This window comes from Parasteatoda tepidariorum, chromosome 7 (genome assembly GCF_982258835.1).
Source record: "Parasteatoda tepidariorum strain Cologne lab strain chromosome 7, Ptep-v5.0, whole genome shotgun sequence".
In the NCBI taxonomy this organism is placed as follows: Eukaryota; Metazoa; Arthropoda; class Arachnida; order Araneae; family Theridiidae; genus Parasteatoda; species Parasteatoda tepidariorum.
In genome coordinates, this window is record NC_141761.1 from 87,350,909 (window position 1) to 87,366,066 (window position 15,158).

At 27.8% G+C, this 15,158-nt stretch overlaps 1 protein-coding gene across 1 annotated transcript in view; it reads left to right on the forward strand.

Annotated features, from left to right (window-relative positions):
* LOC107439674 (myosin light chain kinase, smooth muscle) overlaps window positions 1-15,158 on the forward strand; it is an 84,765-nt gene that overhangs the window by 35,910 nt on the left and 33,697 nt on the right. The window contains 3 exon segments of the mRNA XM_087168872.1: window positions 3,746-3,888; window positions 6,476-6,707; window positions 12,996-13,158. Coding sequence (XP_087024998.1) covers window positions 3,746-3,888; window positions 6,476-6,707; window positions 12,996-13,158 — 538 coding nt within the window.

The following is a 15,158-nucleotide window of genomic DNA, read 5'->3' on the forward strand; positions in this document are numbered from 1 at the left end:
AAAGGAAAAGAAATAACAATAATAAAATAAAAATAACAAAATAACCGACAAAAAATTTCAAAAAATCCGGAAAATAAAGATATAATAAAGATATCAGCTCACACGATTATATCCGCAAAAATGAGTGCTTTCTAATATTGCATCAATATAGCCAAAGCCAATATATAATCAATACAATAGTGTGAGAAGCACCATAAAAAATTACAAAAAGTAAAAATAGAGCACAATAAGTATATATATATATAATTCGTAATAGATCAACAAATTAATATTTAACTAATAAAACGAAACTAATCATATAGATAATGTTTTTATCATTGCTCTTATTTTCTTCCGTGTATGCTTTTTAAGTATGGACCACGCACCTTGAGTACTAACTAAGATTTTTTTTAAATAAATATTTTATACGAAAATATAGTACATAAATAAATAATAAAAAAATTATAAATATTATAAATTCGTTTACTTGTTCCTGCAAAACTTTATATTTAAACTTTACTGCGTTCGCAGCTTTTTGTAAATAATAAATAGTGGTTACTAGCGTATATTTATGTTAAAAGAATTCAAAATGTCTAGTTTAAAAATTTAAGGATTGTACATATAACTTAAATTTATACCAAGCCCTGGTATTTGAAAATATATCAATTTACCGAAAAAAACAGATTAATTAAGGCATCTTTTCCATCGTTTATTTATTTGTTTTTTAACTTAACTCTGCGGGCTCTGCTTTTGCATTTAAAAGCATCTGCTGATAAACCACTTTCTGCCCGCAATATCCTTAACTAAATAAGTTTTTCTCAGAGTTTCAAACGATATTTTCAATAAAACGATGCGATATAATTATCAAAAAAAGATAAATATCGTTTGAAAATTATATTAGCCTTAAAATTCCTTAAAGTTGTTCCAAAGAGTTTTCTTTAATGAATTAATTGAACGCCGAGCGATATCTTTTAGCAAATATGTAGCATTGGTGATAATGTTTGCGAACAGCTGTTGAAATGTGAGACTAGGAATTTTTTTAATCTAATGAAAATAAAAAAAGTAAAAGAGAAAAAAAAACTTAAACAATGCTTCTTTCATTACAGAGGACAAGTCTAAAGAGACTCTATCTGATGCATCGGAAATCTCAATCGAAAAGGATGACATAAAGATTGAAAGATTGAAGTACCCTCTATAAAATAGAAGTGGTAAGTCTTTGTTATTTTAATTATATTTTAATAGCTTTGATAAATAATCAAATAAGTGATCTAAACTTTACTTAATTTGTATTTTTCATGAAGAATTTTTTACGTTGTTACAGTTAGCTTAAAAGTAAAAAGAAATTTCTATATGTTAATTTTTTATTTAATTCTGGACTGTACTAAATTTGTTACCATATTAATAACTTCGTAGAAAAAAACATAACTTCTTCAAAACATAATTTCTTATTTAAAATCATTAATTAAAATGTAATTTTTTCACTTCTTTTTCTTCATTATTTGCAGATAATGAAACATAAATTGTAATATATATACAATATTATAACAATATTATTTTATTTGTGATTTTGGTGTAATATAAAGACATCATATATAATTATAACAATTAAAAATATTATTTTCTTTTCGTTTGAGCTTAGTGCAAACTGTCATATCTGTAAATATTATTCTTTTTAATTGTTTTATAAAATTGTATGACTAATATTTTTGGAGTTCAAGGAAATTTTATTTGAATGTAAGTTCTGAATATTTTTGATAGAGATAATATATAATTTATAATACAAAAATTCATGTGTAACAGTTTTATAATGTTAATTAATTTTGTTATTTAAGTTGGTTTGTTATGGGCAGTTACTTCTAAACAAACAAAAGTGATTGCTTATAGTTGTTATATAAGTTCAATTCTGTTTTGTCTAATGAAACTAAATATATAAGTTATTTGAATAATTCATTTGGTAGTTTTTTTTTTCATATGGGCAACGGTTTACCGGAAATTCTGTTTTTCAAAACTATAGTTCTTATTACCTCATGTTTAGAAAAAAAATACGAAACAGAAAAGTAAATTTAATTGTATAAATGGCTTTTAATACCATGGTCTAAGGTATTATGATAAAAATACCAAATTCTACCACTTTTACCAAATTTTGTTGCGGATTATAAAACCATATTTTATAGTTAATTTTACAAAATGTTGTTAGTTTTTACCGAAAGCATTACCAAAGTGCTTCGGTTAAAATTCCCGCACTTTTTGGTGTTTCCATAGAGTCAAACACGGTAAATGTTACCATATTCTGACAGGTTTGACCATACCTTTTTTTCTCTGCTCATGAAGATACATTTTGAATTAATATTTTTTATGATTGAATGTAGAGACTTATATTTTACAGAAATGAAATTGCCCTTTAGATCAGAAGTTACCTTTCCATTATACAAAATATCAAATTTAATTCTGAATTGAGCATTGCATTGTAAATAACCATAAACAGTGATTATATTTTTCTTTCTGTTACATAGTTGTTTGCTTTTTCTTTCAACATTTTATTTGAAACATAGGGAAAAAGATAAAATATTTCAAACATTACACATGTTTTTTTTTGTAAAAGATTAAATTTTTTCCAGAATATTTTTAAATTCATTGCTAAATTTCAGTTTTCCATTATTTTTGTAAAGACTACGATAAAAACTTTCATTATGGTGACTTATTTTAAAATGTTGCCAGTATTAGTTTTTGACATTGTCAAAAATTTAATCTTAATGATAATAAAAATTGTTGTGACATTTGTTACTAAAGTTTATATTTATGTTAGAAATAAAAGAAAATAACACGTGAAGTAACTTTTCGAAACACCTGAAAACTTATGTTTTAGGCTCTAAACTTATAAAAAAAACATTAAAGTGAATAGGTTTTCGAATATTCAACACTTACACTAGAGCTTAATACAATAGATGTAACATATAATAACTTGATACAATAGATATAAAATACCTTAATACAATAGATATACAATAACTTAATAATAAAAAAAATGAAGAAATAGATTTTGAATAACTTGAGGTTTAAGAAATTATATTTTCTCATGTGATCATTCTGTACGAGAAAGTTAGCTATGTACAAGCTCAAATCCGTGGAGTTAGATAATGACATTAGGGATAACTTCCATGTTATGTACTGTTACTTACAGAAAAAATGATGAGAGATTCCTTTTATAAAGTTTTAAAAAAACAAAATGAAATAAAATGGTTGACTAATATTTTCTCAAAAATATTACTGTTACATATTACTGCTGCATTTACACCAATTAAACATATTTAGATTTAAATGACTTTCCAAATTTTACAGATTACATTAAGTACAAGTTTACAACAAAGAATTTATACTATATAGTAACTTGATTTTAAAGATAGACTTGAGTAGCCCTTAAGACCGTTTTCATTAAAACACACACTTTTGACCTATAATTATTTTTTTAATCCCTTTCAATTTATAGTCCTGTTGTGGTAATTTGAAGTGGCCTTATAAAGTAAATAATTCTACCCAGCAGGGAGTACGTGGATGGTTTTCTTTTTATTAGAGGAGATCTTGAATTAAGCGGAACGGCACCGCGCGGGGAACAGAATTGCGTTTTTCTTGGCGGCAATTTATTTTGATTGTTGCCGCTTGCAGGCAATGACTCACAAGTGAGTCGTAGCAGTATTGAGATGTTTATTTGATGAGCATAAAAACAGATATTTTTTTTTTATCACTGATTGATTTTATTTTCGATTAGAGTGCTGAGGACAATGAAGAAGACAATGAGATGCGGGAAGATAACGAGGAAATCGTAAATTCCAATCAGGATCTTTCAAAATACTCCAAGGGAAGAATAACTTCTGAGGCTGCATTGGTCAACAAACTGTCAAGGGGAATTTGGTAATTATTGGAATTTTTTTTATTAGTTACTTAACTAACCATAATATATTTGTAACTTATATAATATGTAGATTATGCAACTTACTATTTTAATGTATCAGACTTTATTTATTTATTTAATTTTTTTTTGGTTTATTTACGTGTTTGTCTTCACTTGTTTAGAAACATTATACAACAGTTGTAAAGGTTATAAATAGAATAATAAAGCGCACCAATTTAATTTCCCTGTAAAACTTCATAAAACTAGTAACTTTTATGTATCCGACTACCTTTTATAAGACACTTTTGACTAAAAAATCATTTTTCTGTTTTTGACATAAAATAATATTGAAAACTTTTCTTACAACTGTTTGAGAATCATTTGTTTTTGCACCAAATCGAGCAGAAGTTACACTATTTTAAAAGCATCATTCATTTTGGTTGTTATATAAATAACTGTGCCATTTTTGTCCTTTTTCTCAAAATTAATTTTGCGTTTATTTTCCTCCATTTTAGAGACAATATCTCGAAATATTTTAGTTCGATTTACTTAAAATTTTTCATGAATGCTTTTTATATATATGTCAAATGAATGGGCTACGTACTAGTGTATTAAACTAGTATTTTATATTTTACAGTTAAAATTCAAATAACTAATTGCAATTTTCCACCTTTTTTTGCAAAATAAATTTCGATGTTTGCTGTAAAGTATCTAAGCATTACCATTATGTCTAATGCGCTGTCTATTCCCTAAGTTGAGTTTTTATGAGCATTATAAAGTATGTATAAATAATGAAAATAATAAATTTAATCAAAGCCATGTAATTTTGAAAAGAGGTCGGCTTTCGATCTTTTTTTTATCAGTTTTCCTCTCATATTTTCTAAAAATAATTTTTTTTCTTTATATTTTTTATATTCATACCAAGTTTTAGTGCATATTATGCACATAAATCCAAATAAAAGCATTTCTAAATAAAAAATCTCAAAATTTTGAGTCTTAAGGTATTTGAGTACCTTAGGCAATAATTATATTGTTATGCTTTTTACGTAATTAAAAACGTGTTCACATTCAGCTGTGTAAAAGCAGTCATGATTTCATGCAATTGATAAAAAGTCATCCTACTTCTTTTTCTTCATTTCACGAGACAAAACCAACCCAGCGATACTGTTGAATTACACTTTATTAGTCGATGTCTAACAAATACATAATTATTACAAAAAACACAAAAAACAAAATATTTATATGTTTTGAAGATTGACAATTAGAGTTCATTATGATTTATTAGTGTTAAAATATTCAATTTAGTTGGCGTATATTCCTGATTAGAAAAGGTTTTTTAACTCAGTTGTTATCATATAGACAACGTACACAGTGATAAAAACGTTTCGTTTGCTCCGATTACTAGATTTAATTCCGATTTCAATTAGATAAAAGTCTCAAAATAATGATCAATGATAATTTAAATTTTGATCTAAGTGATTTTAATTGAACTTTTAAGTGTCATTTAAAATATTAGCTTTTATAAAAAAAATTAAGATTGTGCAAAAATAAATAATTGGGTGCAAATTTTTTGAATATGACAGCCTTACAAGGAAATTAATAGCTTCCTATTATTATTGTTTTAATACAATACAACGAACAGGAACATCATGATACATTTAAGATTTAGTTATTTACTCTGATAAAAAAGTATTTATTTCCTTTGAGCCTTAATAATCATACAAATATTTTTTCACTCCTCATTAGGTTAAGTGAATTGCAAGTTTTACCGTTGCTGAACAGAAGTATAGTTCCTTTTATTATACTTAGGCATGTTTGAACGAAATTTAAATTCAAAGTACCTATATTACGATACAGTAACGATGATAGAATGCAATGTTTATTTTAACAGTCTACGATCTACCAATTCTCAAAAAAAAAGAAAAAAAATCTAATACGCACAAACAAAATTATTATTTAGAACTGAAAAAATATGTTTATGCCAGTGGCGGATTCAGCGGGGGGAGGGGGGGGGGGTATAGGGGTCATGACCTCCCCCCCCTAAAGAAAAAATAAAATAAAAATAATAATTTTTTAAATAGTTTACAAAAGAAATAAAATATTTTCGAAATTATTTAAGGGGGCATATACACCTAGGTAGGTCGGAAAAATTGATTTTCCCCCCATCTAATTATGTTCTTCACTGTTTCAAGAATCATAATCCAAAAGATTAAAACGAAATTCGATTTTGAATACTTGACATATTTATGTATTGTTCTATTTTATTATGAAAAAAATAAATGAGAAGACTAGCATTAAATGCCCCAGTTTTTTTTAATCAAAAAAATAATAATAAAAAAATTTTTTATCTAAAAAATTAATTATTGGGGGGGGGGATTTGAGTCTATGACCTCCCCCCACGAAAAATTTCTGGATCCGTCCCTGGTTTATGCACAAATTTTTAAATATTTTTCACAGTTGCTTCCCCCTTAGAAAATTTCTGCCGACACTACTGACAATCTTTTTGCTAAATAGTTAATCTAAATGCTCAATAAAAGTGTTTGTAGAAAATTAGAGCATTAATTCAAACTATTTTGCATTTATATTGTAATCTTTCTTTGTCCATAGGCATACCAGTCCTTCGATAGAAGAGGAATGTGAGGTGGTGATAGATAAATGCGAGGAGATTCATCCACCTGAAATCCTGGAGACAGATCAACAGGCTGAATTATCGCTCGAAGCAAGTCCAGCGAGGATTGTGAAAGGACCCCAGAGTGTGACCGTCTTGAGGGGGGAGTCCGTTACTTTGGCGATCAGTTTCACAGGATCTCCCTCTCCACAAGTTATCTGGATGAAAGGGGTAAGTAGCTTCTCTATTAATTAATATTGTAATATTTAATAGCATTTTATTGTGTAGCCTAATGGAGGATTAATTAATTTTATATTGTTCCATATTTAATTTTTTTTTATGTCCAATATTTAGCAACATATAATATTCAGTGGACAGTAAATAATATAAAACAGCTAAAACAGCAATTACATGTACAGATAGTACAGTACTTGATATTGTATTATTCAAAATTAATATCTATCGGTGTGAATCCTGCGATTAGTAATATTCTCAAAAACATATTTAATCGCATTGTCAGTTTAAAAATTATTCGTGGATTTAATTAATTCGTGGATTTCATTATCTCCTGAAAACTAAATGATTTATAAGCCCGATTTAATCTACGTTAATTTATTTCACAAATTAATTAAAGTATTGATTTGATAAAAGAGTATTGTTTAAAAAAATAAATAACTGTTTAAAGATTATTTTTTTTCTGATTCCGTGCTGAAGTACTCTTAACAAAATAGAACAGAACGGGACAAATGAACAAAACATGTTCTAAAAAGAAAAGAAAAAAAATTCTCAGTAGATGTAATAAATAAACGCGTGAAATGTGCGACGTTAGCCATCCGTAGTACTTCAGAAACATTTGACCGAAAAATAAAATGAACACAAAAAAAAAAAAGAATAAAAGTGAAACGCTTTTAACGACCTCTGACGGCTTTTTAGTGAAGTGTTATCAGCACGTCTTATTTATTGATACGAGTTACAACCTCTTCTTTTTCTCCGTAGAAGGGATGTTAACGGGTTTTTTTCTAATCTCTATTTTAAGAGCTCTTCATATCTTGGATTTTCAAAAAAGCACCAAAATGCATCACAGACATAGAGGAGAGGAGGATTGCAGGCATGCACAATTGAATTGCAGTCAAATTTATAAAATTTATATGAATTTATAAAAGAATTGACATTTTTATGAAATACATCATAATATTAGGCTGTGAGTCTCTTTTAACCGATAATTATAAATAACCGATAAAATAAAAAGCAGTTTTATTGAAAAAAAATTGTCAAAAAGAGAAGCAAAAAAATTGTAAATCAACCGAAAAATAGAATACATTTAAATCTACATAATTTCCCTAGCAACAAAATAACTTGGGCCCTCATTGGACCAATATTCACGAATCTTGGATCAATAGGGTTCAAAGGGCTGTTATATCTTCGATATTGGCCCTATATAGAATTGTCAGATTCACCCGATATTTTATATTCAGCTAATACAGACCCCATATTGGCCCTATATAGGACCAATATTGAAATATCCAGATATCCCAATATTGGTCCCTCTGTGCATGTTCAGATAGGACCCATATAAAGTCCAACTGGAGCCAAGCTGAAATTGTTGCTAGAATTGAAATGTTCGCATCTTGAAAATAGGTGATGCAAACCAATAAATCAAAAAATGTTTATAATTGTATTGAAAAGAAAAAAAGTACAAAAATTTATTTCAAATTAAATTAGCAAGATTCACTTTAATATTATTAAAAAGAAAACGCGAAGAAACGCTAATAAAAAAGCACAGTTATTTTCTAAAACAAAAAGTCTTAATACAGATGATGTAACATGTTATAAATTAAAAATCTGAAAACAGCTGACGCGATTCATCAATTTCATCCATATTCTTCAATAGCACGAATGTAGTTTCTTTTACACATAGGATTTTTTTTCCGTTCTGTTTTCAATGAAGGCTTGAGATAGGGTATAACTTCAATTAACCAAAATTATGTATGCAATAAAAAACATTATAATCACAAAGAAAACAATATTAGGTTTAGAAATTTTGCGAAAAATTGAAGAGAATCGAGTATGAGAAAATTAAGAAAATTAAGAAGTTATCGAGTATGCCAGTTAGAAAAACCCTCTTATAAAAAAACGCTATATAAAATTTGCCAAAGCTATTTTCCTCCCTAACTCACACTATTGGAATTTTCATTCTAAAATTACGCTAAAATAACCGGCAGCAGTTTGTCTATCCAATTAATCGTAAGGTTTACGGTAAAGAATAAGTTTTACGGTTTCGATACCGTTTACAACTAGTATGATTAAAAAACCATGAATTCAAAACTATACGGTACTTTAACCATTTTCAACTAGCATGGTTTCAAAAACTGTGAAAATTAAATTAGTTTATTTAGAGAAATTAGTAAATCTAGTTGCTTCACATATCATAAGAGATGGGAAATGCTAGACTTTTTTGGGTTAAGCAGTTATATAGTGAATGCGTGAACGAAAGTATCGTATTCTAACAGTCCAGAGTCTCAAATGGGAGAGTGATGGACACTTGAAACTCTTCACACGTTAAAGGGAATCGGGGATATAGTGTCTAGGACTCGAGCCCCCGCTCGTTCAGTCATGATGACAGGTAAGCTATCTCGGCCACAATATGTATCCACCAGCAAGGAACTAAGTGGCTTCATTAGGCGGGCCAGACCTGGAATCTATGGCCAGGAATTCGACTTCTGCCTCGCCTTTCACACAACCACAACCCGTCTATGGGGCGGGTCACATTCACACACAAAGGAGAAAAGACATAGAACACACAGAGAGAAAAAGAAAAATCCATGCCATGCCCGGGATTTGAACCCAGGACCTTTCTGATGCAAGGACATTTCCCTGCCCCCTACTCAGGCCGGTCGGCATTAGGCGGGTCTTATCGGTGCGATAAAATTCTGTTTAATCCGTATTAAGTGAATGCAGTTAATAAGCGTTTTTCTCACAGTCAACAGTTTGAACATCATCTTATTTATGGTTATTTGACTGTTTTGTTTGAATATGGTAAAATAACAGTTAAATAAATTATTGTTTAACTATTTTTAGCCATAAAACAATATAAAAGTGTATATCAAGGCAAAATTAAAAAAAAAAATTAATGCGACTTTCACATTTAGAACAGTATTTTAATCCGTGTTTACCATCAAATTATGTGTGGAAAAAAAAGAGAAATTATTCAGGAAATTTTACCGTGTTGTTACTTTTAGGCGAAAGCGAACTGAATTAACTTAATTTTATTTAAATTTTTTGCAGTTAATTCCATAGTATATAACGGTTGTTTTAATGAAATGCCTTTCAGAATCGAGGAAATACTTTCTGCTGATTCCGGATTCCATCAGCGTGCGAGGAATAGTGCATGGATCTTAAAAAATTATTACAAAGGGTATAGCACAAAAAAGTCACAATTCTTGTTCTTGCATGGCCATCATTCCAATGTGCGTTACATGTTGACAGCAAAAGTCCTTTTATAGATTAAGATTTCAATTAAAAACATTATAGATTCAACAGGTCAAAACACGAAAAATTTTCGAAAGCTGAAGATGACTTGCTGATTCCCATAACCTTTCGAATCTACACATGAAATATTTCCAGTACTCCTCATTGATGTCGCAAAATATTTACGGTGATATACACACTATACTTTAGAGTTTTATCAATATCATTAATTTTTTTAGTCCATATGCACAAATGCGAAATAGTTTCTATCGAAGCACTTATCAGGAAGACGAATTTGTCCATATCATTATTGAGAATTCATCTCGTTTTCTGAGTCAGGTTCAAAATTACAAACTTTCGTAGTTGAACACAAGCATCCCATGGCTGTAGTCTGTTTTTAGGGCTTTATCTTTCAAAGGCTATTTTGAAACTCGTCTTAGTTCTAAAGCTATTTAGATGACTTGAAAAGTGCCTTAACTTATACATGTCAGCTAGCTGGTTGTTTTTTCAACCACTAGCATCGAACTGCCAACTTCTAACTTTTAGTAGTATGTTCGAATCTTCATTTAACAGGACGATCTAGTTTAACCCCTAACAGACCAATGCCACAATACAAGCTGCATGGCACTTTTGCATACTGCTTCAAAAGTTGCGTATATAGCAAACGAAAATCAATAATTTATAGATGTTTCATTATTGCCGTATTTAAAATTAGTTTAATTATAATTAATTATTAATTTATAATTAATACTATAATTAATTATTCTAATTATGTTTGGGTTGGTGAAATATTTTTAGACTGCTAAGGGTTAATATTAAAAGCTGCAGATAAACAATAATTATTCAATGCATGAAATTAAATTTATAAAACAAACGAGCAAAAAAAATATTAAAACGTGATAAAAGTTTTAGTTTTGGTTACAAAAAAGTGCTAAAATATGATATCTTACACGTTTTTGTACTCTAAATAAATACAAGTTTGTTTTTCGAAATATAACTAAATAAGTATAATAATAACAAAATTAATTTTTATTAATTAGGGTGAAACTGGAACTTACATTACTGAATAAAAATGTAAAAAATGAAAGTCTAGCCCTTTTTCATGTATCTTATAATGTGGTTCTTTTCAGAATGTCTAACTGGACTGAAAACACTCAGGGGAAAGATGTCTTTATTTTGATATTTATACAGCTGTGTGTCGGAAAGAGGGAAAATTAGGGATATTTTACGAAATTTTAAAGTTTTTCCACGAAAACCCAAGAAAATAATACGTGTGTGCAATAAAGTTAATGAGATGGTATTGCAAGGAAGCGCAATTAAAGCTATTGAAATAAAAGCTAGGAATTTTTTGAAGAATTTTCTGTTTTTAAAAAACGAAGTTTTTTTTAAACTTGTGATCCGAGTTATTACTCCTAGTTATTTATTATGAAATTTATTCCTAATTACTTTGATCCAATTTATTCTTATATTAAAGGATCTTTCGGAAGGTTTTTTTTTTAATTTTTAAAAAAAAACAAATATGAAACATTACGCATTTATTAGCCTGTTAAGAAAATAAAATTGTGGTTATTGATAAAAGCATTCTACGTTTCAGATATTATTTGAAACTGTATCAGTCAAAAAAAGAATACTATAAAAATCTTAAAAATATTTTAATTTAAAGCTTTAGTTTTTTTCTAAAAGGATCACATTTATACTGTTTTGGACACTAATATGTTCTAAATAAGGTAGTGTTGATGTTATTTTTACTAGTTAGCAAAGGTAAATACATGAAAGGTAAATACATTGTTGAGTATGCAAGTTAAGTGGCGTAAAAATTAAGAAATGTTTCAAATCTTGCTGATTCTTTTCTCTGCTTGATTACTTTCGAGCTGTTGTAAGATTATTTAGATGTTTTTTTTATTTATTATCGAGTATGCATACGTAACAAAAAATTTGGAAAAATAGAATGCATTCTTTGTTAAAATTGATTCATTGGTGTTCAATTAATGTAGTTCAAATTAAAAACAAAAAGTAATCAGGCATCTAGTCATAAAATGTGGTATTCCCGGATAAGTTTTATTTCCTTAAAAATCTTTTTATGTTTTTCCTGTTATGCTCTCTGTTATGCTTTTAGGCAAAAAACTGAAAAGAATTAAATCTAGATTCAGACTCGTTAACTCGAATATTGATTCTTGACAATATTAACTAATCACAGGGCTCATGGGACAGGAAATGATCATATATATATATATATATATATATATATATATATATATATATATATATATATATATATATATATATATATATTCTTCATATATCTATATCTATCTATATATATATATATATATATATATATATATATATATATATATATATATATATATACTATTATTGTTAATTGAAAGTGCACAATAAAAAGCAATAAAAAATATTGCTTTACTTTGAGTTACAAAATTATAAAAGGGGTATTGGGAAATTTTCACGATATACGAATGATAAAATTAAATTACAAAAATTGAGCACGCAAAGCCACTATGCGAATTCCTTTAATATTTAACATTTTACCCAGCTTAAAATTCATAGTTTAAACTATGTATGTATTTTATTAATAAAAAAAAATGCTTTTCAGAGTTCTACAGATGGGGGATTGGGGTAAAATACAAGTAAAAAATACACAAGATTTATTTAATTTTAATATATAATTTTTATAATCAATTCCACCATTTACTCATAATTTAAAGTGCATGCTTTATTTTCCTCAATAAAGTTTTCGCAATCTTTTTATTATTCATGTAAACAACTTTTCAACATGAATATTTTGCAATGCTTCATCTTCGATGTCTGAATATTACAACAACTAGAAGCTGAAAACATGTGAATCGTTTGTATTTACTCATTGGGCGTAAACAGACGACATTTTTAAAGCAGCAGAATTTATGACCCGCAGAATGTCATCCGGAAAAGCAAACGATATGTATGAGGGAATTTAACAAAGGGAAAAATCCGAGACGAAATTCCCTGCTTTTTACTGAGTGATTTTCTCTCTTTTTCTTTTTTTTCTATTAGGGACGAATTCTCACGAGTAACGGGCGCTTATCTATATTAGATGGAAGAGAAATGTCCGTAGTTACAGTTAACGAAGTGACCGCAGACGATAGTGGTAAATATGTGGTCAGTGTTGAGAATGAAGGAGGTGGTGATTCTTGTTTCGCATCAGTTGCAGTTGTGGGTATGTAGAATTAATTAATATTTAAAACATAGAAATGTTTATACATTCTGTGATAAAATAGTGTGCGTAAATGTTTAGCCTGACTAAGAGTGTGTTAAGTATTTGTTTTAAATTTACGTTAATTACTATAATTTAACTTAAAAAAATTGCAATTGAAATATTATCCCATAAATTTTTAATTTATTTTATTTCAAGCTTTTAAACTTTAAAATTACATATTTGTGAGCTTGAATAGGTTATTCTAATGCGGAAACGATGCATGCATGTTAGGATTAGAGATCTTATCTTATCTTAACAATATTATTTAATTTTGATGCTTGAAATTTTATTTATTTGGGGTCGTGAAGTATTCATGTGAAGGAAAAAAAAATAATTGACAAACCATGATTGATATATTAATGTCAGTTACATTAAAGATGACGGAATAATATTTATCAGAAACTTTTTTCATTTTTCAACTAAGGGCGAACATCTTCCCGCCTTTCAATTTCATCCTGCTATTAAAATGCGTTTTTATTTTGCAGTAAATAACCTATATAAACACCCTTTAAAATTTCATGGTGTTCTTCCCTTTTTTATTTAATACAAATTTGAGATCAAATTGTATTGGTTTATTTTCCATTACCTTTATTTCTCCTAATAATTCTAAAATTGTGTATTAAGGATCCTTAAAATTATGAATTAAGAAAGAGCAACGAGTACAAATTTTTAAAAAAAAATTAATAATGACTTTGAAAAAAATTCAAGGAAAACAACCATGAAAATTATAGATTTATAGCAAAGCTCTAAAAATCTATTTTAATTTATAAACTCAAAGAAAGATATTAAAATCAATGAATCTGTAAATAGAAGGAAATATCTATATTATCTAGGGTTATCTATTATAGTGGTTTACGTGAAATAAGGAGAATCTTTTTTCTGTCCGAGGTAGACGTTGATAATACAAGAATTTTTTTTTTTACAAGATTATAGATTAAAACAATAAATAAATAAATAATAATATAGATTAATACAATAAATAAAATTGAAATAAAAATAAAAAATAAATATAGCAACAAAACTATATTGTTCAAGTTTTAAACGAGTAAGGGTCCCACAATGACCATGATGGAGATTTGTTCTAACTTTCCAAGGCATCTCGTAATAAAATAAATAAAATAAAATTTAATAACATAAAATAAGTTGAATTTTTTAAAGAGAACTATTTATACCAGTCTGCAAGAATGTTTCGCGAATGCTGCTGAAATGTTTGCAAGGTGACAATAATATTTCTTTCATTAAAAAAATAAAACGTTCATTACTGAAAGTTATGAATTTGTTTTATTGATTTTATGTAATCATAATGCAGTATTAATGAGTTACATGGTGAGATTGGTTTAAACCAATTTCTGGTTTATACCAATTTTGGTTTATACCAGAATTGTTTGGGCTGGTGTTTTTATTTCTGGTTTATACCAATTTGTCATTCCTGGTTAGAAAAAAAAACGAGATTTTGGAGATAAAACCAAAATATATGGTATTTAAACCATTCACTTGGTAATTTTCTCTTTCGTCCGGTTTATTGAAAATTCTAGTTTTCAAAATCATATTTCTTATTAACACATATTTAGTAAAAATACAAAACTAAATTTAACTGAATATATGGTTTTCATATGCCATGCTCGAAGGTATCGTAATAAAATTACCAAATTTTACCACATTTACTACTAAGAAGCATGGTAACAATAAAATATGGTTATATTTTATTGTTAATTTTACCAAAAGTCATTACCAAAGTATTTTTGCAAATAAATACTGTGGTTTTTAGCTTTCCCAATTAGCCAAAAATACGTGAATTTTACTGTATTCTGATAGTTTTTACCATGTTTTTTTTTCTTCGGTGTTGTAACAGCATTATCTTCCGTAGCCTTTTTTTTATAATTGTATGCATATTTTTAATTTGTTTATATTGAAATAATAATTTTTTTTAAAATTCAGAGTTTGACCCTATAACCATCTCA